Source organism: Tenrec ecaudatus, chromosome 1 (assembly GCF_050624435.1).
Source record: "Tenrec ecaudatus isolate mTenEca1 chromosome 1, mTenEca1.hap1, whole genome shotgun sequence".
Lineage (NCBI taxonomy): Eukaryota > Metazoa > Chordata > Mammalia > Afrosoricida > Tenrecidae > Tenrec > Tenrec ecaudatus.
Genome location: NC_134530.1, coordinates 44,818,179 through 44,842,690, shown reverse-complemented (window position 1 = coordinate 44,842,690; position 24,512 = coordinate 44,818,179). Strand labels below are relative to the sequence as shown.

Genomic DNA, 24,512 nt, shown 5'->3' with positions numbered 1-24,512 from the left:
ACCCACATGAGGCCACTCAGAGAGCTGTAGCAAGGCCAGCCCTGTCCCCATGTCTCAGGAAGCCTTTCCTCCATATCCTGGGAGCCAAGAGCAGGGCCAGGGGCAGTAAAGACAGACAGCCTCCCTTTCCCTGGGTTCCCTGTTCTGCTTTTTCCTAGCTTTGAATGCAAACGATTTCGCCTCTTGGAATCCGTTTTCTCGTTGTGCTGGTACCTCCTGGGGTGTGGTGAGAGGTTTATGAGAGATGAGACATGGCGCGGGGGCTCAGGAGTAAGTAACTGCTCAGAAAAAGCCCTGTTTTGTCAAGAAACTCGTTCCTTTTCCAGACCCACTTCATGCCCGTCCAGCGAGCCCTTCCTTGAGGCCCTGAGGGGGGAGCACAGAGTTCCGGAGAACCGACAAGCCAGGGTCAGCGGGGCGCGCGGGGCAGAGCCACAGAGCCCCAAGGTGTCCCAGGCTTTGAAAACATCCAGCACCCCGGGCAGGAGCGCGCAAGCGCAGTGTCCAGTGGGCACGGGCGGGCCGGACAGAGGGGCGGGGCCTATGTGTCCCCGCCCCCAGCTCGCTGCAACCCCGCCCCGGTGCCTGCGCCTCCCGTACCTGGCGCCCCGCCCCCTCCGGGCCCGGCCGCCCCGGCGAGCCCAGCGCAGGCAGCGCCGCCGGGAGCCCGGAGCCGGGAGCTCGGCGCTGCGGGACGCGGGCCGCGGGCCGGGACCCGGGCGGGCGGGAGCCGGCGGGCCAGCTGGAGCGCCGCCGGGGCGGGGGCCGGGGCCGGGCCGGTTTCGGGATGGCGCAGCCGCGGCCCCCGGCGCCCTCCGGCCGTCCGCGGAGGGGCTCGCTGCCCGCTGGAACCGGCTGGCAGGTGAGGGCCGGCGCGGGGGCGGCCTGGCCGAGGGGGCACCCGGGGACCCGGGCTGCAGGACTTCCTCGGAGCCTGGCCGGCTCTGCCCGAGACAGGGCGGGTGTGCGAGGCTCGTCACGGTGGGTGTGTTAGCTCCAGGGCTGACACCCGGCCGCCTGGCCGCAGGGCTCACCCCTCCCCTGGGGTCCCGGGCTTCGGGGTTCTTTTTGCACTAACTGCTCCTGGGACAGAATGCCCGTGGTGACAGTGTGGTTCTGGGCAGCAGTGGACAACCTGCGCGCACCCGTGTGTGTGAGAGTGTGTGCGCGCGCCCAACCCAGGGTCCTCTGCCCCACGTCCCTGAGCCCTTACAGGGGGTCTGAGGAGCACAGCATAATCTGTAAGGGTGCCTCTAGAGTGGGGATGCCCCATCTGGACCTGCTTCGCTCACAGCCTTGGCCATGTGTCAGGGCGTCTGCTGCTCCCCGTCAGTCAGGTTGTGACTGTGGGTGTTACTTGCTGTGTGTACACTCTGGGTGACAGTACCATGTGTCAGTGTTGATGTGACTGTGAATCGCAGTGCAACAAGGCATGTGTCGTCGTCGTTCCCGGCTGTGTTCAGTCACCCCAAGTGGGGTGCCTTGGGGACTGTGAGCTGACAAGCCACTGGACTGACCCAGCCATGGAGGCTAGCATTGCTCTTGCAATGTGTTGGGTTGACAGGTGTGTTTGTCTACCTAGGCTGCAGGTATGTGTGTGGTTTCTGCTGGAATCACCTGTGGAGTGGTTTCTCGGTGTGGGGTGTGGCCACATGCGACTGTGGGTCAGCACCTCCTGTGCATGCCTGTGACGGACCCTACAGGCTGGCTTGTCCTGAGGGCAGGCCTCAATGTGTGCACATGGGTGTGTGTGTGGTGTTGGTGGGGGTGTTGTGTACTGTGGGTGGGTTGCGAGGTTTATGCAGCGCCCCCCATCTTTGGTGATTAACCACACTCACCCTTGTTGGTGGTGCCTGTCACCTGAAGGGTGTCTTTGAAGTGCAGGGGAAGCTTAAGTGTGTGAGGCTATGGGGTCTGGGTTTAAAGTGTGTACACACACCTGCTTGTAGCTGGGAGTGCCTGCCACTGCATCTCCTGGTGTGCCTATATCAGTAGCTTTGTGTGTTGTGTAGCTTTGTGTGTAATTATTGGTGTGCCAACCTGCACACAGGTGAGTTTGCATCTGTGTGTGTGGCTCTCATGGTACCAGCGCCCCACGTGTGTAAGTGTAGCTTTTAAGTCTTGTGCACACCTGTGTGTGTGTTTGTGAATACTTGGGACACAGACATGAGCATGTGTGTGTAGGCATAATTCTGAGTCTCAGAATTGGTGTGCACAGACCATGTGGGATTGTGTGTGTGTTGCAGTCTTGGTCCATATATGGTGACATGTGACAGTGTCATTTGGGGTTGAACTATTGAGGCACAGGCATGTGTGTCTGAGCAAACGTGAGAGATTGTGGGGTGTTTGCTGCTGTTCAATCCCTAGGACACGTGTGAGTTTGGGCAGTGTCTGGAGTTGGGGTCTGTGGGGGAGGGGTACCCCCAGAGACTCTGGGGGCTCCCCAAGCCCAGCCCCACCAACCGGCAGGGATGCCTGCTGCCTTCCAGGAAGGCTTGGAGAGAGTTGGCACTGGAGAGGCCAGTGCTGCCAAGTGCAGCTGGCAGATGCCCGGATTAACCCTGCATATGCCGATACCAGCCTCAGACCAGGCTGACTCAAGGGCGCGAGGGGGCGAGGTGCTTGTGGACTCACAACAGATACTGGGACCGTGGGCACTTCTTCATCCTCCCCCCAGAGAGGCCCCCTCCCACTGCTTGGGGGCGGGGTGTCACTGTCTGAGGAGGAGCCAATGAGCTGGCTTCACTGAGAACTCGCCCACTCCAGGGACTCCCGAGGGACACCTGTGGAGGAAAGAGAGCACCCACACACCTCTGGATGGGCCTGGGGCAGGGACCCAGCTCTTTTGAGGGATTTGTGCATTCACCTCGCCACTGCCAGCCCTCAGTGGCATGAGGAGATTTGGGTGTCCATCAACCTTGGCTCTTGACCCTCCCCCAAGGAAGCAGGGTAGTGGGGTGGGGCAAGGTGCTGTGGGGGAGGGTCTGAGTACAGAATGACCTTCACTTGGCAATTGGTCTGATGCACAGTCCCTCCCATGACTCCCCTCCTTCCCCCTGGCTGCCCCTTTCCTGTGTCATAGTGGTTAATTAGAGTTGGGGTGGGAGCAGGAGACTGGGGACCCCCAGGACTGACCGGATGCCCTCCTCTCCGTTGCAGAACACAGAGCTCTTTGAGATGATTGAAAAGATGCAGGTGAGCTGGGCGCTGGAGCCTGTCCTGGGGACCTGGAGGGTGGAGGGCTGGGGTCCATTCCTGCATCTCTATCCCTGCCCTTCTGTGGACTGGCCAAGAGCCTCCGCCCCCACCAGACAGTTAGGGGCAGGTGGTGACTAGGTGTGGTCCAAAGTACCCTGTGGCTTGGGTGTGGGTGGTGGGGTGCTGGTCTGGTCCAGCTTCTTATCAAACCCAGGGGCCCAGGCACCTTTGCTGGGAGCAGTTGCATAGACCTCACTCCCACCGCTCACAGAGAGAGAGAGAGAGAGAGAGAGAGAGAGAGAAATCTCCCTCCACCCATGCCCTAGGGAAGCTGAGAGTGTAAGTCCTGAACCTGCCCCAGTGCTCGCCCACCCCACTGGGGACACTGTGGTGGTGGGGTTGCAAATGAGCCCAGCATCCTGGGGTTCAGCCAGCCCCCAGGAACCCTGCTCACGCCCATTTTCAAGCCCTGGTCTCAGAAGCCCTGGTCTGAGGTTTGCAAGCGAGTTGAGTACCTTGGAAGGTGGGCCGGGACTGGCAGGGGTGGGCTTGCCTGTCAGCTTCCCCTCCCCCCACCCCTGCAGCTCTCCTGCCCCCTCCTCAGCTCTGCCTCTCCTCTTTCTGTCTCCACCTTTTCCTCTTAACCACACACATCTGTGAGGAGCCTGTGCTCCCCGCCCCCCCTTGCACAGGCTGCGCACAGCGCCCCTGCCCCCACTCCCAGAGGCACTCGCATTCCGGTACAGAACCCAGCCCCCACCCGCTCTGGCCTCCCTGGCTCAAGGCTTAGCCAGCCCCAAGGAGAGGCTCAAGCCCCCACAGGGAGCACTTCCCATCTACAGGCTCCCCAGGGCTCCCCCTTTCCCACTAAGGGGGTGAGCCTCCAGTGGTGGGGCTGATGTGTATGCTGTCTTCTTTTCGCAGGGAAGCAGGATGGATGAACAACGCTGCTCCTTCCCACCACCCCTCAAAGTAGGCCCCGCCCCTCTGAAGAGGGTGGGCAGGGGGGGTGGGTGTCGTGCACCTGTGAGAGCAATACCCAGGAGACTCCAGCCCCCTTTCTGAAAGGGTCTCTGTGTTGGGTCAGAGCTGCAGGATCTGAGATGGTTGGGGCAATCTGGGACTTGAGAAGGACTCCCTTGCCCCTTTGCCCTGGGGCCGGACTTCCATGCCAACCTCTCTCCGCCCCACTCTTCACCTTCTCACCTCCAGCTTCCCAGAGTGCTTGCCCTAATGTCAGCACCCCCGCCCCCCACCCAAGGCAGCCTGCCATAAGATGTGCTCCCTAAATCTAGTTAGGTCAGCCATCATGCGAAGACTGACTGACCCCTGACCTAGAGAGCTATGGCTCCCACCTGGGGAGGGGGCCGTGCTTTGCCCGTGTTTTCCCCAGGCCAACAGCATCAGCAGTTAGACATGCGAGCTCTCAGACCCTGCCCCAGGCCCGCTATAGCAGACACTCTGTCTGGGGGTAATCCATGCTTTCACGAGCCTTCTGCTTGGTACAGTGAAAGCTGCTGGTCCAGAGGTTTCTTCCCCGGGGGGTGGGGGAGGGCAGACAGTGGGGGACACAGGGTGCTGAGGAGGGGGGGGTAGAAGGCAAGCAGGCAAAGAAGGCTCCAGAAGATGCCGGGCCTCAGCTACCTAAGCCTGCTGCAGCCTCTGCCTTGTGGAGCCTTGCAGACACCTGGCCGGCCAGCCCCACGCAGCCCTGTGCTGGCTGAAGACAGAGTCCGCGGGAGAGTGGAGGATGTAGGGAGGCAGCCCCGCCCCAGCTGACTCTTCTCCACTTGTGTTTTGCAGACGGAAGAGGACTACATTCCCTATCCGAGTGTCCATGAGGTGACCATGTGGACCCTAAGCCCTGAACTCACCTTCCCCCTGAGCCCCAGGACCTCAGCCTGCTCCTGCCCCGTCCTGGCTGTGCCCTCTGGGAACTCAGACTTCAGAGGGAACATGTCTGCCTGCTCCACTAGCCCCTCTCCCGCCCTTCTTGCCAGGGACCTGGGGCTGGATAGGGCTCGAGCAGGTACCCTGGGAGGTGGACCACACAGGCTCCAGTGCCCCTTGGTGGTGGTGGTGCCATTGAGTCTGTTTGACTCAGTGACCTCCTGTGACAAGGGGGAATGGCCCCATAGGATTTCCTAGAAAGTACTCTTTCTTTACAGGAGAATCTCTGGGGCCATAGTGAGTGAGCCCACTCAGCTGCTAACCAGGAGGTCAGCAGTTCGAAACAACCAGTTGCTCTGAGAGGGAAAGATGAGGTTTTCTGCTCCCGGAAAGAGCTACAGTTTTGGAAATGCACAGGGGCAGTTCTCCCTTGTCCCCCAGTGCTGCCTTGCATTGGCATCGAGTTTGAGCTGAATCCGTAGGAGCAGATTGCCCTCGGAGCTACCAGGTGTCTTTGAACCACCCACCTTTTGATGAACAGTCAGCTGCTCCATCGCTGTGCCACTCTGTCCCCTTCTGTACCCTTCATTGTGGCAGAAGTGGCTCCAGACTGGGGATGTATCCCCAGGGCCCAGGGTGGGGCTTAATGTGGGGTGGCTCCCCCTCCAGGTCCTGGGGCGAGAAGGGCCCTTCCCCCTCATCCTGCTGCCCCAGTTTGGGGGTTACTGGATCGAAGGCACCAACCACGAGATCACCAGCATCCCGGAGACGGAGCCCCTGCAGTCCCCCACGACTAAGGTGAAGCTGGAGTGTAACCCCACAGCCCGCATCTACCGGAAGCACTTTCTTGGCAAGGTGGGTGCCTCCCGCCCAGACGGGACCCGGACCAGGAGCAGGACCCATCGGCTGGGCCTGGGTGACAATCTCAGAGCCCTTAGTGTCAGTTCATTCACTCGTCCCCAAATAAAAGGCAGCCCTATGACAGCCAACACTCTGCTAAGGTTTGGATCCTGGCTCTGCCACCTACTACCTGGACACCAGACAAGCCCCTGTACCTGTCTGGGCCTCCTTTTCCTCAGCTGTAGAAATGAGGTTGTTAACGAGTCCATTTCAGGAGGTGTTTGTGAGGCTCACATGGGAGGATGCACACGTGGTGCTTAGAGGGGCGCCTGACACAGAGTGACCATTCCGTCAGGGTCAGCAAATATGAGGCCAGTGAGTGCCCGCCTCTGCTCTAGGCCAGGTTTGGGGGCGCTTTAAAAGTTTGTGAAAAAATCGAATGAAAAGAGAATGTCATTCCCCACCCACCCACACACTTTCGAAATCTCCCGTATGTGGTAGCCCCCCATAAAAGGGCCCTGGGCAGCTTGTGGTGGGCTGCAAAGACTGGCTTGACCTGGCCTGGGTGCAGCCCCTGCCTTTCCAGCAGCCCCAGGCAAGGCCCCTGCCTGGTGACAGTTCATCAGGGTGCTGCCCCAGACTGTGCCAGGTGAGAGCGGCGAGGCTGTGTAATACGGAGGCGCTCAGTTGGAGGGGTGGGCATACTCTGGGCTCTGGGCCCTGAGCTGTCTGAGCGCCAGCACCACAGACCGTACCGGTGTCGCTGGGGCTGGCGTTGCATGCTGGGGGGCGCATCTTGGCTCTTCCATGTCTTAGTACTGCGATCTCGGGGGAGTGACCTCACCTTCCGGAGCCCATTCCCTCCCCTGTGAAAACAGGGTACACGAACCAGTAAAGTACATAGAGCCAGCCCTGCCTGGCCTGTGTCAGTCACTACGCTTTCGCTGTTAGTGCGGGATCTTCACAGTTACCCTGTGAGATCAGCGTTAATCTTCTGCTCTTTTCAATAAGCCACTTTATTGGGGGCTCTTACAGCCCTTCTAACAACCCATACACCCATTGTTCATTTTCAAAGCATTTTCTTTCTCCTTGGTATCAGCTCTTTTTTCCCCACCCTCCCGACCCCTTGACAAATTATACAATATTATTATTATTTTCTGCTTGAACGGAGGAAGGGGAAGCTCCGAGAGGTGCAGTGACCTGCGAGAGCATTGATGACTGAGAGGATGACTGGACAGGCCTGCGTATATGCGCGCGTTGCGTGGGTATTTGTCCCCGCATGGTGGGGGATCCACAAGACCGTGACTAAACCGGCAGGTCCAGTCTCAGGGACTTTTGGTTGGGAACAAACCCAGAACACAAAACCCGGATCAAACCAGTAGTGGTGTTGATTCCAACCCATGGCGTTTGCACCCGTACTCAGGTTTTAATGGCTGGCTTCTCAGGAGGGTGCCATGCCTGTCTCTCTTTGGAGGAGCCCGAGTGGCCTTGAATGGCCAGCCTTTCAGCTGGCAGGTGAACGCAATCCTCATTCGGTGACAACTAAGCATGTCAAACCCAGGACAGGACATGCGCGTTCAACTTTGCACCCTGTGGGCAGAAACAGCCTGCATCCCTCTGGCCCGCTGACCCAAGGCTCCCCAGTGGTCCAGATCTGAGTCTGGGTCTGGGAGGCAATACTGAGGAGTGATGAAAGCTAGGTTGGAGCTGGCATTGGTATGGGATGCTGAGGAGAGATACAGAGTAGGGGTTCAGATGCTCCATTTGCAGGGCAGGGCAGGGCAGGGCCTGGGCCACTAGCACCAAACCCAAGGGAGGAGCTTGTGCTTTGGGGGCTGGGCTTGGCCTGGAGCATTCAGGGACAACTTCCTGGGAGAGGCCTGGTAAGCAGGGACAGGCTTTCAGTACAGAGGCGGGGAAATGATGGTGGTGGTGGTGGGGGGGGGGGGGGTTGTTCCAGAGCTGAGCAGAGCGGAGACTGTCCACTCCCCTTTCCCCTGCTGGCAGCAGGGCAGGGCATCTCCTGGATCCTGGTAGAGTGACTGCCCCAGCATTGGGTCCTGCTCTGGTGGAGGGAGAGGCTTCCTGGGGCCCCGAGCCCACTCTCCCACTGTGTCCCTTGAGTTCCTCTGGCTGGGTTTGGGGCTCTAGGGAGCTGCCTCACCCCCGTCAGTGGTCTCCTTGCTCAGTGCTCACACCCCCTCTCTGTGGTGGGAGCCCACATCTTTGGGTCTCTGCCACTCTGCCCAGTGGAGTTGGGGGGACTCTGCGGCACTACATGCAGAATGCCCCTTGCTGCATGAGACTCTCTGGGGCACAACCCTGGCCTCGGCCTCCCTGCCGGCCTTCCCACTGTGCACAGGTTCACGTTTAAACAGGATGATTCCTGCAGTGGGCGTGGCTGGGAAGCCAGCTCCACTCCCAGGGCTGGAGCCGGGATTGGGAACCCAGGATCACACTGGCCCTGGGTTGGTGTCTCCCAGCACCCACTGCCCTTGGCTTCAGGGCATCCCCTCTAGAGGTGCCAGCTCTGGGCACCTCTGGGGGTGCCATTCCTGCTGCAGCAACCCCTGTGCCCTTTGGAGTATTTTCTCGCCAACCCTATGACTGGCTCTCCAGGTGAGCAGTGGGTGAAAACCTGCCTGGTCAGCTGCCCGCTGTACTCATGAGCCATGCACTTCCTGTTTCCCACAGCCCTGGCTGCAGGGCCTTCAGAGCAGTGCGTTAGGGTGCTTTTCTTGAGCACCCTCTGGTGGACAGGTAGCTGTCACACAGCGGGCTCCTGAATGTGGGAGGACCCCAAAGGCCAAGGCTGCCTCATTGCATAATCCCCTGTGCCAAGTGCTGTGTCTCCTTGGGAACCAAGGCACAGAGGGCTAAGTGACCTTCTCAGGCCACTCAGCTGCAAGGGGCAGAGTTGGGACTAGAATGCAGCTGTCTCCACAGTCAGCCTTCCGCTGCGGCTCTTACTACCAGGCCCAAGGCCCTGGGCTGCACGCAACTCCTCTGGTCTGGGGGCCCCGGCTCAGCCTCCTCCCCTATTCCCCTGCCCTCCCCTCCCACCCCAGGAGCATTTCAACTACTACTCCCTGGACGCTGCCCTGGGCCACCTGGTCTTCTCCCTCAAGTACGATGTCATCGGGGACCAAGAACACCTGCGGCTGCTGCTCAGGTAAGGTCGAGGGAGTGACCAAAGCCGACCTGCAGGGCCCAGGCTTTGCCCTCTGAGAGCCTGGCTACTTTGAACTGCTGGGATCGGAGCCCGGGGAAGCCCAGGCCCTGTTGCCCCCAGGTCTGCCCGCTCTAGTCTTTCCCACCACGTCATCCTCATGCCGTCTGACTCCTCAGGACCAAGTGCCGGACGTACCATGATGTCATCCCCATCTCCTGCCTCACCGAGTTCCCCAATGTGGTCCAGATGGCCAAGGTGAGACTACTGCTTCTCACTCGGGCAGTGCCCTTGGGCCCAGCCCCCTCCGGGAGCCCAAGTGGGTACACGCCGGGCTGGGGCTGTAGCTGCAGGTCCTGCTCTGGGCAGTAGCCAGCTGGTGTGGTATTGCTGCCATGCGCCCACTCTGCTCCGGTGCCCATGGCTCCTGTGCCTGTTTGGGGCACACTCTAGAGCACTCTCAGGCACTAGGAGACCCCAGTTCTCTTGACCCCATTCAGAGCAGCAGTGAGCTGCTCTCCCCCCGCCCCCCCCCCCCCCACCAACCTTGGCTGCCTCGGTGTGGCCTCTCCCTGGGCCTTTCCGCTGATGTCCTCCCCCTTTCTGCTGTTGTCCTCCCTGTGGGTCCAGGTCCCCACCCTGCCCTGACTTGGGCCCTCCCTTATCTCCTCCTGCAGCTGGTGTGCGAAGATGTGAACGTGGACCGCTTCTACCCTGTGCTCTACCCCAAGGTATGGCCTGCTGTCTGGGGGGTGGGGAGCTGGGGAAGGAAGCAGTTAAGGAGCACCCACTGCAGGCTTTTCGTCAATTCTCTCACGTCATCCTCCCAGAAACGCTGCACAGTTCTCAGAGGCCCAGAGAGGTTCCCTGCCCTATCGAAGGCTGCACAGCAGATACGGAAGGCCTGCATAAAACCTGTGTCTGTCTGCAGGCCACAGGGCCAGGTCTGCCTTACAGTCAGTCATGCCTCCTGCTGCAGGAAGCCCCTCACCCGTGTGGCCTGTGCTTCCTCATGAGGGCCTCAGAGCTCCCTGGGGAAAGACCTTTCCTCACTAACCTTGCCCTCTGACCCCAGAAGAGACAGGGTGGAAGGGTGAGGGGTTACAGACACCCAATACGTGCTGCTCACAGAACGTGGTTGTGCTGCAAACCCAGTGCTGGGTGCTGGTGTGTAGGTTCTGTGACAACGTGGGGCAGCAGGGGGCAGGGGCTTCTACCTCGGTGAGCCAGGAAGGCTTTCTGGAAGAGGTAGGCTTGACAGTCATGTGGCTTTGCCTGACTTTTAGAATCGGGTGAGATCCCTGCAGAAGAAATCAGGTTCTTCCTCTCAGGTTCGGAAGAGGAAATTGCCCTGGGCCCACAGCCCAGTGGTGGGACTCGTCTGTTCTAGAAGGATGTGCTGAGAAGGAGTAGGGTGGGTGCAGAGGAGTGGAATGGGGCTGGACCCCCCCTCCCTGGCAGAAGGGGCTCCTGGGCAGCCTCAAGAGCAATGCACTGAAGCTTTACAGTCCAGCAGACTGGGGTTCAAGTCCCACCTCTGCCGCTTGCAAACAGCTGGTCACAGGCAAGCTCCTTCTCCAGCCCCCGAACTTGGTATCTCCGTCGGTGAGCTGGGGACACAGGCCGTCGGTGAGCTGGGGACACAGGCGTGTCTCCCTCATGGGCTTGTTGGCAGAACTCAGTGGGTGGGATCCACAGAGGGCCTGGCCGTCGTTAGAGTTCTCTCTGAGACAATCTGAAAAGCCACCCCATCTTGTGCTCTGTCATCCCCACCCAGGCTTCCCGCCTCATCGTCACCTTTGACGAGCATGTCATCAGCAATAACTTCAAGTTTGGAGTCATTTACCAGAAGCTCGGGCAGGTGTGTTCCCCTTCCGCTCCCTGCCACTCCTCATTGCCCTGGATCTGGGACCTTACACCTGGGGCCAGCAGAGATAGCCTGCAGGGCGTTCTGCTGCTGCTGCCCAAGGGCTGCCCGGGAGCCTCCCTCTGACTTTGGGTACCAGCTGAGTGGGAGGCAGGGCTGCTCAGCGGCGCCAGCCTGGTGACCTGGCTTGTGTGTGTGGTCCCAGACCTCTGAGGAGGAACTCTTCAGCACCAACGAGGAAAGCCCAGCCTTTGTGGAGTTCCTGGAGTTTCTTGGCCAGAAGATCAAACTACAGGACTTTAAGGGGTGAGCGTGAGCAGGGTCAGGCAGAATGTAATCTGACCCGCACCCCAGGGCAGGGAGGGAGCCCCGGCCCGGGCCCTGTGGAGGCCTGACTGGGGCAGGAGACTGAGCCGTGGCCTGGGGGCCCCGGGACAGGTTCCGAGGAGGCCTGGACGTGACCCACGGGCAGACCGGGACCGAGTCTGTGTACTGCAACTTCCGCAACAAGGAGATCATGTTTCACGTGTCCACCAAGCTGCCCTACACAGAAGGGGATGCCCAGCAGGTAGCCTGGCCACCTACCCACCTGCCCACCTACCTACCTATCGACCCAGGGCTTCTCAGCGATGGGCCTGAGAGGCAGACGCCGCAGTCCCCTCACTTCCTGTCTGGAGTGCGCAACCCATTTGGGCAGGGGAGACAGGCAGGGCCCACAGTTTCCCAGTCTGTGAAGTGGGGTCATCGGTGCACTCCCTCACAGGTGCTCATGCATGAGGGGGCACACAGAATGACGAGAGCCCGGCCTGGCCCGCAGCACGTGCGCAATAACCGTGAATGAGTAAGGGCCTGTGGTGGCCCCCGGGGCACGGAGACTTGGAAGAAGGGAAGCATGGCGTGTTCAGGCCGCTGGACCGAGACCTGTGCCCCTTCCCGGGCCTTCCTGCAGGGTTGTCCACCTCACCCTACCACGGCCCTCTGGCTCAGCAACACGAGCTTATTCCCCAGAGGGCTTGTTCCTTCCTTCCGTGAGAGGCACCCTTGGGGGTGACCCTTAGATAGAAGGATGGAAATGTAGGCCCTGGGGACCAGGAGGCCTGAGCGCAAGTCTCTTAGCTCACTATTGGGTGAGTCACTTCCCTCGAGCCTCCGTTTCCTTATCGGTCTTGGGATTTCCAAGACAGTTATAATACGTTGAAGACAAGTTTTCACCACTTTTCTTGGAGGGGAAGCCCATCTTAGACTCCTCCCCTGCCCTGCAAACCCCGCTGCTGGGGGCCCCTCTGGCCGGCTGGGTGTGAGGGCCGTGACCCTGTGCTCAGTTGCAGCGGAAGCGCCACATCGGGAACGACATCGTGGCTGTGGTCTTCCAGGACGAGAACACCCCCTTCGTGCCCGACATGATCGCCTCCAACTTCCTGCACGCCTATGTGGTGGTGCAGGCCGAGGGCGGGCCCCCCGACGGCCCCCTCTACAAGGTGAGTGAGCCGGGAGCACCATAGGCATCGTTGCAGCCCCATTCCCCAACTGTAACTAGGGGGTTCTCTCTGCTCTGATGAAGGAGGAGTCTCCTCCCCACTCTGCCTCTCCAAAAGTCAGCCTTCAAAGGTCAGCCTCAAAGGGGCCAGTTGCCTTCCTCCACTCCTGGGCCAGGAACCGCCTGCCCTGCCTCCTTCAGCCTCCCTGCATTCACAGCCGCCCCTGCCCCTCCCCCTGACTCCTTCCCACCACATCCAGGGCAAAGGGTCCAGGAGGCAGGACTCTCACCCTACCAGCAGTTCCTGAGCCCAGGGAAGGCAGGGGAGGAGGGCTCTTTAGGGTTCCTCATGTGGCCCAAGTGGTTTGGGCTTGGTTACTGATCAGTGGACCTTGGCAGAAAGGCCTGGTGATCTGCTTCCATCGAGATGACAGCCAAGAACACCATAAGGAACAGCTCTGCTCTGAATGTGGGCCAGCTTTGTGGCAGTGGGTGGCTTGGTTGGGTTGGCTGCTGTGAGGCGGGGTTGGGGCAGAGCAGACAGCTGTCTTCCCTTCCAGGTCTCTGTCACCGCCAGGGATGATGTGCCCTTCTTTGGGCCCCCTCTCCCGGACCCTGCTGTGTTCAGGAAGGTGAGTGGCAGCCCTGGGCAGAGGGGCTTATGCTACCAGATGAGGACCTGAGGCCTCGAATCTGCAGCTGGGCCTGGCTTTTCTGTGCCATCTGGGCTGCTTTTGCCAGGCTACACAGAAGGCAGCTGCAGCACTTTCCATTGTCACAGCAGTCCCCCCCCAACTTTCCTCACCTCTCCTCTACGATGATTGGGGAGTAGGGCACATGATTACCCACCTCTCAGGAACTCCAGCCCTGAGCTCCTGCTCCCCATGGAGGCAGGAGGAGACCCCAGGCCTTGTATTTATGGGTTGATCCTTTTGAGCAGATGGGTGGGCATGCTGGGGGCTGAGCCCCAGACAATGACTCCCTTCTGCAGTGAAGTGGGGGTAGGTTCAGTCCCCTGTTTCTGGGTTCACCTGATTCCATTTTTCTCCTCTTCTACCCTATCCTGGTACTCCCAGGGGCCTGAGTTCCAGGAATTTTTGCTGACAAAGCTGATCAATGCTGAATATGCCTGCTATAAAGCAGAGAAGTTTGCCAAACTCGAGGTGAGGCTGCGAGTCTCCTGAAGGGGGGACCCCGCTGCCCCCCAACTCACTCTCAGCCTTTCTCCTTGAGGGAGAAGCCTTGTGCTGGCTGTGGAGGGGCAGCCGTGGGGGGCTTGCATCGGCCCAGGGGCAGGGCTTAGGAATGCATTGTCAGGTGCCCTCCAGTCGGTTCTGACCCGTAGCGGCCCCATGCACAAACATGAAGGAGACACTGCCTGGTCCTGTGCCACCCTCACAGGTGTTCTTCTATTTGAGCCCATTGCTGCAACCCCCGTGCCAGGTCACCTTGCCTGGGCCTTCCTCTCTCTGCCCTTCCACTTTCCAGGCATGATGCCCTTCCCTGCCTCTGGTCTCCTGACCACTTTTCCAAAGTACGCCTTGGAAGCCCTTTGGAGCCTTCTCCCTCCTACCTGGGCTCAGGACAGCATTGACTCCGCAGCCACCAGCACCAGGGCTTGGGTGGAGCCCCTGGGACTCCTGGTTGAAGCACTTGGCCACTGTCATGGAGAGGTTGGAGGTTTCAGTCAAACAGAGGCCCCAGCTTTCCAAGAGCAGCCGTTGAAAACCCCATGCAGCAGGATTGTGCGCCAACCACCAAGGGTCACCAAGGGTTGGCATCTCCAGGGCAGCTGGATAGGGGCCCTGAGTAGGAGGGGTCTCCGAGGGGCAGGCTGCTGAAAGGCTGGGGGATGGGATATAAGGCACCCACCCTGGAGGCTCAGACTGCCCAACTCCCTGCTGGCACCGTTGCTTGATGGTGGTGGTGGTGGTGTGAGCTGGAATGCTGCCGCCACCTCCCCCACCCCGCACCGTCTCCTCACCTCACCCACACCTTCCCGGGCCCCCAGGAGCGGACACGGGTCGCCCTCCTGGAGACGCTGCACGAAGAGCTGCATGTCCACAGTCAGTCCATGATGGGCCTGGGCGGGGACGACGACAAGATGGAGAACGGTGGCGGGGGCGGAGGTTTCTTCGAGTCTTTCAAGGTGCGGCCTGGGAGATCAGAGGTGGGGATGTGGCATGTTTCTGGGGTAAGGCTCTGGCTTATGCCTTGAGTCCGCATGGTCTCCAGTTGGAATCCACTGCCTGTAGCTCCGTGGGAGAACCACGGGCGTCGCGTGGCTTTCGATGGTAGAGTAGAAGGTGCACTCTGCTCTGGGTCGGAGTCAGACAGGTAGGGGTAGGGGGTTTCGAAGGTATGGCACCCACCCTGGGCACCACTAAGCAGTTTCAGTAAACCTCTTGCAGCCCAACCCTTCTTGGTTGAAATTCAGAGGGTATGGGTCAGGAATGGGTGTGGGGGAGTGTTTGGCTCATGTGCAAGTCCAACGTGGGAGGAGGGGCAGATGAGGCACAGCATGACCGGATAAAAGGGGCTGAGGCGCCTCCCTCAAAGGCATGTCTGCTGAAGGCGAACTCCCTGTCACGGTTCAACTCTGACTCACAGTGACTCTGTGGCTTTCAGAGACTGAATCGTAAGCCTCAAGCCTCCAAGCGGCTGGTGGTTTCGAACTGCTTGCCTTGCAGTTAGCAGCCAGACGCTGCTCTGCAAGGTCTACTCATTTTGACATCGTGGCCGCAGGCTTGTTACCCTTGAGTAGTCGGGGGGGGGCGCTACTGAGGGGCCCCAGGGGGTGGTTGTCCGTCAGTGTGCTGAGCAGGTGGTGGGGGCCACCCTGATGGAGGTGTGGAGACTCAGCGGCCGTTGGTGAGGCACCCGGCCTCGGTGCTCCCCTAGTAGCTATCTCTGGCTTAGCTCTGCATGAAGGGGGCAGGCTCTCTGAACCTCAGTTCCGTCGCCTGCTGAGCTGGGTCATAGTGCTTACTTCATCGTGCTGGTGTGTTGGGTTAGTACTGCCCTTTTCAATAGTTAATAAGCAGAACTGCCCCTGCTGCTGACTCAGCAGGTTTTTATTGTTCCGAGTGAGAGGCAGAGGAGTGTGGTATGAGTTGGGTGGGGCTGGCCCCCCACCACTAATCACGGGTTCAGTAAGCACAATTGTACGGTTGAGAGATATAAATCTTATACTAAGGTCATCGAGAGCACGAGCGATAGAAGAGACATTGCAGCATGGTAGCATTGCTCACCTCAGCCCCACCTGGTGGTCCTTGTGGAGAGAGGGGGAGGGGAAGGAGGACAAGGGGAAAGGGAAACAGGGGAGAGGGAACCCAGGAGAGGCGGGGAAGGTGGGGAGACCAGTGAGAGAGGCCTCTGTTGCTAACTCAGGCTTATATACCTTTGGGGGCCGTGCAAGCCCACTAATTACAGGTAAAGACATACGTCACAGGAAGGCGTTGTGCTATAGGTAGTACAATAGTGGAAGGGGGTGATCTAGGGGGATCCGCCGATAGGCAGAGGAGGGATTGGGGGTACACATGTGGCAAGATGGGTGATCCTAGAGTCAGGATGGCAGCGGGGACCTCCATAAGAACCATTAGCAGTAGGGTGTAAACCCCACCTAGAGGAACCAAGCCATGGTTGCAAGCTTCAGGGAGAAATAGTCCATTGTTCCCAGCAGCAGGGAGTGGGGCCACCCCTGTGGTGGGGTGAGACAGCAGTCTGGCAGACTGCCTTCAGGGAAGATATCTGTAAGCATCTGACCTCCCCCCACAGAGGAGGGAGGGGGAGGGGCCTGGGCTCCCCCCACTGCAGGTCCCTAGGGTGCAAGTGCTACATCCCTTTGCTTCCATGTTCTCCACCCATAGGAGGAGGACTGCCCATGGGTGCCTGACCAGACCCTGCGGAGAGCTCTTTTTTCCCAGGGCGGCCGCAGGGCTGGAGCCCTGGGTTTGCGTTAGGGAACTGCCCCCAGAGCTGGGGTGCACCAGCCTGGCTTTTGAGGAAGAGGCTTGCCTCTGCTCTCTGGAGGTGGCCTGAGCATAGGTCTGGGATGCCTTCTTTGGGACCGGCCTTGGTGGTCCCACATCTGCCAGGTGCCAGATGGTGCAACTATATGAAGTCACCGTGTTTCTAAGAGCCCACACTGAAGGGCAGAGAATTTGGCTCACCCCTGCCTCAGTTTTCCTCATGGATAAAACGGACATCATCATAGTCAGCCCTCCACAGGGTCAGATAGATATGTGACCTGTGTGGTAGGGTCACTGGTGAAAGGAAGAGGGGGAGGAAAAAAGGGGCCCTAAGAATCTTAGAGGGGTGCCAGCAGGTTTCGGGAGGACTCTCGGTTTTGGGGTCCTTACACCTCAAGAGGAGGAGAGAGGCTCAGAGGAGTGATGTGGTTTGCCCGAGGGCACCCTGTTCCTTGGTGGCAGAGCCAAAGGACCCACAGGTACCACATGGACCAGCCTCTTGTATGACAGATAGGGAAACTGAGAACTCACGAGGACAAGGGACTTCCCAGCATGACATTGGTGGCAAAGGACCAGAGGCTAGCTCCTGGCACTGCCTAGGCTTTCCTGGGGGTGGTGCCTAATGAAGCTTGTGCCCCATCCCCACTCTACAGCGGGTCATCCGGAATCGAAGCCAGTCCATGGACGCCATGGGGCTGAGCAGCAAGAAGCCCAGCTCTGTGTCCACCAGCCACAGCGGGAGCTTCACACCCAACAACCCCGACCTGGCCAAGGCCGTTGGCATAGTGAGTGCCCTTCCTGCTGCCCCCGAGGGACCCTTGGCCCCAACCCCCTTCCTAAGGCCAGTGTCATCCTATTGCCCTGCTGTCCACGTGCCCATGTGGCATTGGTCCAGTCACTATCTGCCATGGGACTGAGTTCCTAGGCTGAATCCTGGGCAGCTGATAGCCCATAGCCCCCTCCCCAGTTCTTTATCACACCCTTCGGCCCAGCCCCTGCTCTGGGTGTGGACTCCCTTCTGGGTAGCTGGGGCAGCTTCTCTCTCTTCCATTCTTCCTGAGCACCTACTGTCTGTTATGCGGTGGGCCGGGCTGCTGTGTGGGGCACCCACTATCCAGCCGTGGGTGACTGTGTGTCAGTCTGTGGGTGCCTTCGGTGTGTCAGGACCCGTGTGACCGCCAGCTGTATGGCTGGCTCTGGGGCACTGGGTGTGTACCTACTGTGTGTCAGGACTGGAGCTGCTGTGTGGACGTGTACACTGTGAGCATCTGGTGTGTACCTGGCCCCAAGCTTCTGTGAGAGAACCTACTGTGTGTTGGGTCCTGAGCTGCTGTGTGAGCACCTACTGTGTGTCAGGACCGGAGCTGCTGTGTGGACATGGTCCCTGTGAGCATCTGGTGTGCGCCTGGCCCCGAGCTTCTGTGTGAGCACCCACTGTGTGTCAGGTCCTGAGTTGCCGTGTGGATGGCTACTCTGAAGACCTACTGTGTGTCTGGTGCCTAGCTACTGTGTGGGCATCAACCCCGTGAGCATCTACTGTGTGGCCAGCCCGGGGCTGCTGTGTGGAAACCTTCCATGGGCCCGGAAATGGGCTGTCGTGTGAGCACGTGATGTGTGCTAGCCCCTGGATTTCTGCAAACGCCTCCTCTGTGTCGGGAAGCGAGCTGGTCTGTGGGCATGGACTCCGAGAGCCCCTCCCATGTGCCTGGCCCTGGGCTGCTGTGTGCCCGGGCCTCTGTGGCCCTGTGACTACCTGTTGTGTCAAGACGGGGCTTCTGTGGGACAGCTCCTCTGTGAGCACCTACTGTGTGGTTACTACTTCCTGTCAGCTAGCCTCTGATTCTGCTGCTAACACCTAAGGGGATGCTGGGGCCCAGCCTGCTAGACGCGGCCTCACTCCCAGCCCTCTCTGCTTTCTGCCACCCAGTGGCTGCTCAGGGCACTGCACCTGTTGCTTGGCTCTCCTGATCCCCGCCCATCCATCTATCCATCCATTCTTTCATCCATCCACCTTCCCCCTCCCACCCCCACCCACGTTTCCTCATTTAGTAACTGACTGCTGCATGCCAAGCTTGTGCTTGTGCTCAGTGCTGTGAGGCTGTGTCATAAGGCAGTAGGGGGCCCCCCATCCCTGCCCAGTGGTCCCACCTGGCCAGGGGGACGAGCTAGGTTCTCCGCTAACTAGCACTGTCCACAAGCCCATTGGTGCTGGGGTGCTGGGGGACAGGCCCAACCCCCCTCCACCCACTTACATTCACTCCCCTCCCCTTCTGGAGGGCCCAGCTCCTGTGGGTGGCCAGAGAGGGGCCCCAGGGGCAGGCCAGCAGCACCCACCATGGCAGTAACCAGACTCATTTCTGTTTTTGTCTCTGCACAATTCTCCTCTCTTCTTGTCGTGCCTCCACCTTCCACTCTCAACTCTTTTGCTTTCTGGCTCTCTCTCCCACTCCCTTTCCCCCCTCCTCTCCTCCCCCCTCTCTTGTTCTCTTTGTTGCCTCTTATCTCCCTACCTGTGCCTTCTATCCTTGCCTTGCACCTTCTCTCGGTTCCCTTTCCTGACTCTGTCCCCTCTTCCCTGCCCGCCCTGCCTCTCTTCTTCCCCTGATCTTACCGTCTATCCCTCTTCCCCCGCCTCACCTCCGGGTCTTTCTGCTCCTGCCCTCTGCTCTGGGCAGTCATTGCTTATTCCTGGGAAAGGCGCGAGTAGGTTCGGACGCCGGGGCAGTGCCATAGGCATAGGAACCGTGGAAGAGGTTGCTGTCCGCGGGGCCGCCAGCTCTGGAGGCCACCTGCACGCGCTGCTCTCGGCTCGCTCTCAGGACGGAGGCCATATTGGGGACGTTCCCCCCATCCCCTGACCCCTGGGGCAGGTCCAAGGGTGTGCAGGATGGAGTCCTAGCAGCTCTGGTGCCCCCAACACCCTGCCCTGATCCCTGGGACCCTAGCCCAGTGACTGCTGGGATTGTGTACCCGAAGACCCCGTACCCAGCCGCACGTCCCCCAATATCGCCAGTTCTGTATGGAGCTCCATCCTTCCCCTCTGCCCAACTGCACCCTCCTTCCCCACCATGACCTGCCCTGGGGGCCCTGCCCTGATTCCTCCCTGGGGCTCCCCAACTGCTGTGGGAGGGGGGACCGGGTGGGTCTCTTGGCTGCTGTGGCAGGGGCTTGTGTTTTCCTGTGCCCACCCTCACCACCCCTCATTGGGCAGGTCCCACAGAGACCTGGGGGGAGGGTGGCAGAGGATGGCTGTTTTGAGGCCTTGACCTCCCCCCTGCTGTGGCCCACTTGGTGAGCTTGCCCTCGCTGGACCTCAGTCTCCCACCCTGGAGATGGGCTGTCTCTGAAGGTGGACTTCTCTTGCTTCTGGCTTGCTGCTCTCTTCAGGGGCTGGGGCAGGCAGGGTGGCGGGCACTGAGCCTTGCTCTCCCTGCAGTCCCTGATCGTCCCTGGGAAGAGTCCCACGAGGAAGAAGTCGGGCCCCTTCGGCTCTCGCCGCAGCAGCGCCATTGGCATTGAGAATATACAGGAGGTGCAGGAGAAGAGGTGGGTGGGCGAGCCTCGCTGAACCCTACCCCCTGGCAGAGAGAAGCAGGCCATAGGGGGGCCATACCCCCATCCCCATCAGTGCCAGCTGGGCAGTCAGGTGTCACCCACCCAGAAACACCGTCACCCCCTCAGCAGCTCCAGCTTTGGGGGTCACAGAAGCCACCGGATGGGGGGCTGGGGATTAGGCCTGGCCACACCGCTGGGGTACGTCCAATGCCAGGCCCGTGCTTCTGGCCCAGTGGGTGCAGGCTAGTTCACTGCCACTGTCTTGGCATGAGGGCAGTCATCCATATGAGGACCAGTCGGTGAGCAGACACAGGGCAGCAAACTTGTCTTCTCAGCTGAGCAAACTTTCCCCTGCCTGGGAAGAGTAACCTGGCCTGTAGGAGTGGCATGCAACTGGGCCATGTGACCTTGGACAAGTCAAGGTAGCTCTGAGCCTCAGAGTCTGAATGTGAGCAGTGGGTTCAGAAGTGGGATGCTGAGCCGGCATCGTGGTGTGCTGGGGGCATTGGGCATGCTGCACACAAAGCTCTGAGCTTGGTGTGCCACGCTGAGGAGGATCTGCGAGGAGCTGCTGTGGTTGGCCCTTGTCCCCAGGCTTGAACCTGGCCTTGGTCTCGTCCTAGCTGGGCGTCCCAGGACATGTGCCTTCCCATCTCGTAGTCCCAGTGATGGGGTCGTTGTCTGCCATGGTGGTGGGGGCTTGGGCTGTGCCCTGTCACGTGGATGCTCCAGCAGCACCAGCTCCCTCTTTGCCAGCATTGCCCCAGGACCCACTGGGACTGGTTTGGGCAAGAGGACTCCCGGAGTCAGGCCCATCGAGTACAAGGCATGAGGTGCCCATGCCCTCTGCTCACCACCCGGGCCTCATTCTGATCCCAGGTCCAGTGCTGAACCCACCCCTCCCCTATTGCTCGGCTGTCCCCGTGTGCCCCACAGGGAGAGCCCCCCAGCTGGCCAGAAGACCCCAGACAGTGGACATGTCTCACAGGAGCCCAAGTCAGAGACCTCATCCACTCAGAGCTCTCCGGAGATGCCCACGACCAAGAACAGGTAGGACACATGGCACACCAAGCTGGGGCTCTGCCTTCCTCCCTCAGCCTGGACACGGGCCCCAGAGACACTGGTGCTGCCACACCAATCATCCCCCCAGACACACTCCCGAAGGCTCTGTGCACACCAGACCCCCGCCCAGCCCTGGCACTCTGCGGCCAGCAGCTGGCCCAGCCTCAGAGCTGGCAGTGCAGTGTTCAGAGGTCCTGTAAGTGCTTGCTTTGCAGAGACTGCTTACTGGTGGGGGCAGGAAGAAAGCAGGGCATCGGAGAGCATGCCAGGAGTGAAGTGATGCTCAGGGCGGACTTCCCCATGGGGTGGTGTGTGAGGGGGACCCATGCGAGGCACCTTGCTGAGGCGGAAGCAGCCTTTGCTGAGAGGGAGAGACTTGGCGCTGCCGCACTCAGGGAACGGGATGGGGCCCCACAGGCTCTCCGGGGGGAGGTGGCTATAGGGACCTAGGAGCCTTTGGAAGAATGTGATTAAGGGTGACCGCTGTATGAGGGCTGGGGCCAGCGCAGTGAGACTGGGCGAGAGTGCTGCAGACGTGCAGAGCGTGGCCTGAGCTTCAGGGAGATGTGTGGGGCCTGGCCTATGTTTGGGAGGTGGAGTTGGCCTGGGGGGCTGCCCCTTGGGCATTGCCCCTTTCATTGAGCCTCTCTGCAGGGTTCCAGGGATTGGGCGAGAGGGTCACAGAAGCACTTGCTGGCTGTGGGCCTGGCCTCTGGGCAGAGATGGGAGGTGTGGCCCTGGCAGTGCCCTGGGCATTGCTGGTTGATGGGTCCTGTTTGTGGCAGAGCGGAGACCTCGGCCCAGAGGGCGGAAGTGCTGAAGGACTTCTCCCGCTCATCGTCCAGTGCCAGCAGCTTCGCCAGCGTGGTGGAGGAAACGGAAGGGGTGGACGGGGATGACACCGGCCTGGTGAGAGGCCCCAGGGGCAGCTCCACAGGGGTCTGATCTTGGGGAAGGGGCTCTGTTTTCTCTGGAGATGCTCCCAACGGGAGCATGAGCCTAGCCCAGTGGCTGGAGATTAACACTGACACTCCCTCCCACCCCCCTGCCCTGAGCTGTGGTTCCTCTCCAGCACCCTCCACAGGGGCCCACTGTCAGAGACCATCTGGGGTCTCGCTGGTTCCTTCTCCAACTTCGTCTCTTACCACTGCAGCCCCTGCGCAGTCCCTTGCCATCCACCAGGTCTCCTGAACCTCAGGATCAGCCTCTGTCCGGAACAGCGCTCTGCCGACTTCTATTCATCCTTCTCCACTCAGTCTCACATCCCCTCCTCCTGAAAGTCCTCCCTGACTGCCCAGTCCTAGGGGAGGTTAGGAATTCCCTCTAGACCCACAGACACTCAACCGTTGTCCCCTGGTCATTCTTCAGTCAGTGAACCTTACCTACCTGGCCCTGGCACTGGTGCCACTGGTGCAGGTACAGCAAGCATTGATGCAGTCCAAGACCCTACTCTGGGGTGAAGATTCTAGAATGATTCATTCTCTTCTGACCTATTCAAGACTTGGAGCTCCCCAAGGCCAGGGTCAAGTCATAGAGAACATTAAGGAATATATGCTGCAGGGCTGACTGCATGGATGGATTTTGGATAGATGGATGGATGCATGGGTGGGTTGATGGGTGGATAGATGAATGAACGGGTGGGTGGATGAATAGATGGGTGAGCAGGATGATGGGTGGGTGGGTGGATGGATGGATGAGTGAGCAGATGGATAAATGTAATTGGATGGTGAGTGGATGGATGGATGGATGGATGGATGGTGAGCAGGTGGATAGATGGATATATGGGTTGGTGGGTGAATAGGTAGCAGGATGAGTAGATGGATGTATAGATGAGTGGATGGATGGTTGAGTGGATGGATGGATAGATGGATGGATGGATGGGTGAGCGGTGGATGGATGGATGTGAGTGACTGGTTTGGGTCTGTATCTGAGTCCGCTCCCAGGCCACCCTCTTCTCTGTTCTCCTTGCAGTTGGGTTGCTTCCTCAATGGGACAAGGGTAGGAAGTGAAATGTAGGTATGTGGTGGGGGTTGACCTCCTTGCCTCCCTCCTCCCCCAGGAGAGCATCTCATCATCAGGGACCCCCCACAAGCGGGACTCCTTCATCTATAGCACGTGGCTAGAAGACAGCGTCAGCACCACCAGTGGGGGCAGCTCACCAGGTACCCGGCCAGGGCCACAGGGCTGGGCACGGAGCATCTGAGACCAGGTTTCCACCTCAGTTGGGGGCAGATGGGCAGCACACCCAGAACAGCCACTACTCTTTGGCCTCCTGGGAGACCCCGCCTGCACAGTGGGCTAGGGGTCGGCTGGGGGTGGGTCTTGGAAGGTGAGGTTCAGGGTAGGGGGGTCCCCGAGGGAGGTACTTAGCCTGGTTGGGGAATGTGGTGCCGACCGCCCATCCATGCCCCCGTTTCCCTGGTGCCTCCCCTTGGCCAGTGAGGTGGCTCCCTCCTGCCCCCCTCCCCAGGCCCTTCACGGTCACCCCACCCAGACGCCGGCAAGTCGGGGGACCCTGTGTGTCCCGAAATCAAGATCCAGCTGGAGGCGTCTGAACAGCACACACCCCAGCTGGTAGGTGCATCCCCTGGGGGTTGGGCTGGCGGGCAGGGTGGGGAGCTCCCGGGGAGGGCATCGGGGGGGGGGGGCAGGAGTGGGGCTGGGCTGGTGCAGCTGGGGTGTGTCTCCTGCCCCACACCATCGCCTGCCTGGCTATCTTGTCTGTCCACAGGGCTGTTAGTCGGGCCTCCCTCTCTGAAGACGTACCGAGCAGGTCAGAGCCTGCTCCTGAATTCTGCTTGGTGCGGGAGGTTGGGTCTCTGGCCTTAGTTCTTGACAACCCAGTTGCTGTGTAACTTGAACAGGTCATGCCCCCTCTCGGTCTCAGTTTTCTTTTCTGTACAATGGGGCTTTGTCTTTGCCCATAGCTATCAGGAGGATGCAGGGGGAATTTCGGGGGTTGCGGGGAGCAGGGGTTTAAGGGTTCCCCGTGGGCAGAAAGTACCCCGAGGCCCAGAACTCGAGGTGAGTTCCCCTCCTCCCTGCTTCATGGGTACCCCCTCCCCAATGCCCTGCAGATGAGGCGGCAGAAGCACAAGGTGAAGCTGTTGTGTCCAGTCCAGGCAGAAGAGACCGCTGCCCTCCAGGCCCGCCCCCACCGTGGCCTGACCCCGCCTCCTCAGTCCTCCCCCGCCCACCTGTCTGGCTGCTCTGCGGGGCAGAGCCCTGCAGACCTTGAGCAGGGAAGCTGCTGGCATACTCCCTGCCCGCCCCCCCCCCCCGCCAGGCCAGGGTTCTGGGCTGGGGAAGGGAGTGGACACCCCAAGCTCCCTACTCCATTGCCCCTGGACATCCTTCAGACTCAGGGCACCCCCTGGAGGGGCCCCTGAGCTATCTCCACCGTGCAGCGGCTCCCAGGAACAAGCAGGGGGAAGCACAACCGGGCTTCTATGGGGTCTGCTGAGTGGCTCTCAGAACTCTCTG

At 60.1% G+C, this 24,512-nt stretch overlaps 1 protein-coding gene across 3 annotated transcripts; it reads left to right on the top strand.

Moving 5' to 3' along the window:
* Positions 1-671: 671 nt before the first annotated feature.
* RAP1GAP (RAP1 GTPase activating protein) lies at positions 672-24,201 on the top strand. 3 transcript variants are annotated; one of them, XR_012784921.1, is made up of 23 exons: positions 673-862; positions 3,160-3,195; positions 4,123-4,170; positions 5,002-5,040; positions 5,758-5,943; positions 8,997-9,100; positions 9,277-9,355; positions 9,775-9,828; positions 10,875-10,958; positions 11,170-11,270; positions 11,403-11,532; positions 12,287-12,442; positions 13,002-13,073; positions 13,518-13,604; positions 14,453-14,590; positions 17,066-17,197; positions 19,849-19,958; positions 20,904-21,017; positions 21,815-21,938; positions 23,089-23,191; positions 23,469-23,603; positions 23,761-23,802; positions 24,107-24,201. XR_012784921.1 is itself a non-coding variant. In XM_075551918.1 (23 exons), exons 1-22 carry the CDS (start codon positions 788-790, stop codon positions 23,767-23,769), a joined length of 2,085 nt encoding a protein of 694 aa, XP_075408033.1. In that variant the 5' UTR covers positions 674-787; the 3' UTR covers positions 23,770-23,802; positions 24,107-24,201. The 3 variants fall into 3 exon arrangements, 2 of the variants coding, with proteins under 2 accessions (XP_075408042.1, XP_075408033.1); XM_075551918.1 differs by having other exon boundaries at positions 674-862; positions 23,500-23,603; XM_075551927.1 differs by lacking the exons at positions 19,849-19,958; positions 20,904-21,017; positions 21,815-21,938; ... (2 more) ...; positions 23,761-23,802; positions 24,107-24,201 and adding an exon at positions 19,088-19,812 and having other exon boundaries at positions 672-862.
* The last annotated feature ends 311 nt before the right edge of the window (positions 24,202-24,512 follow it).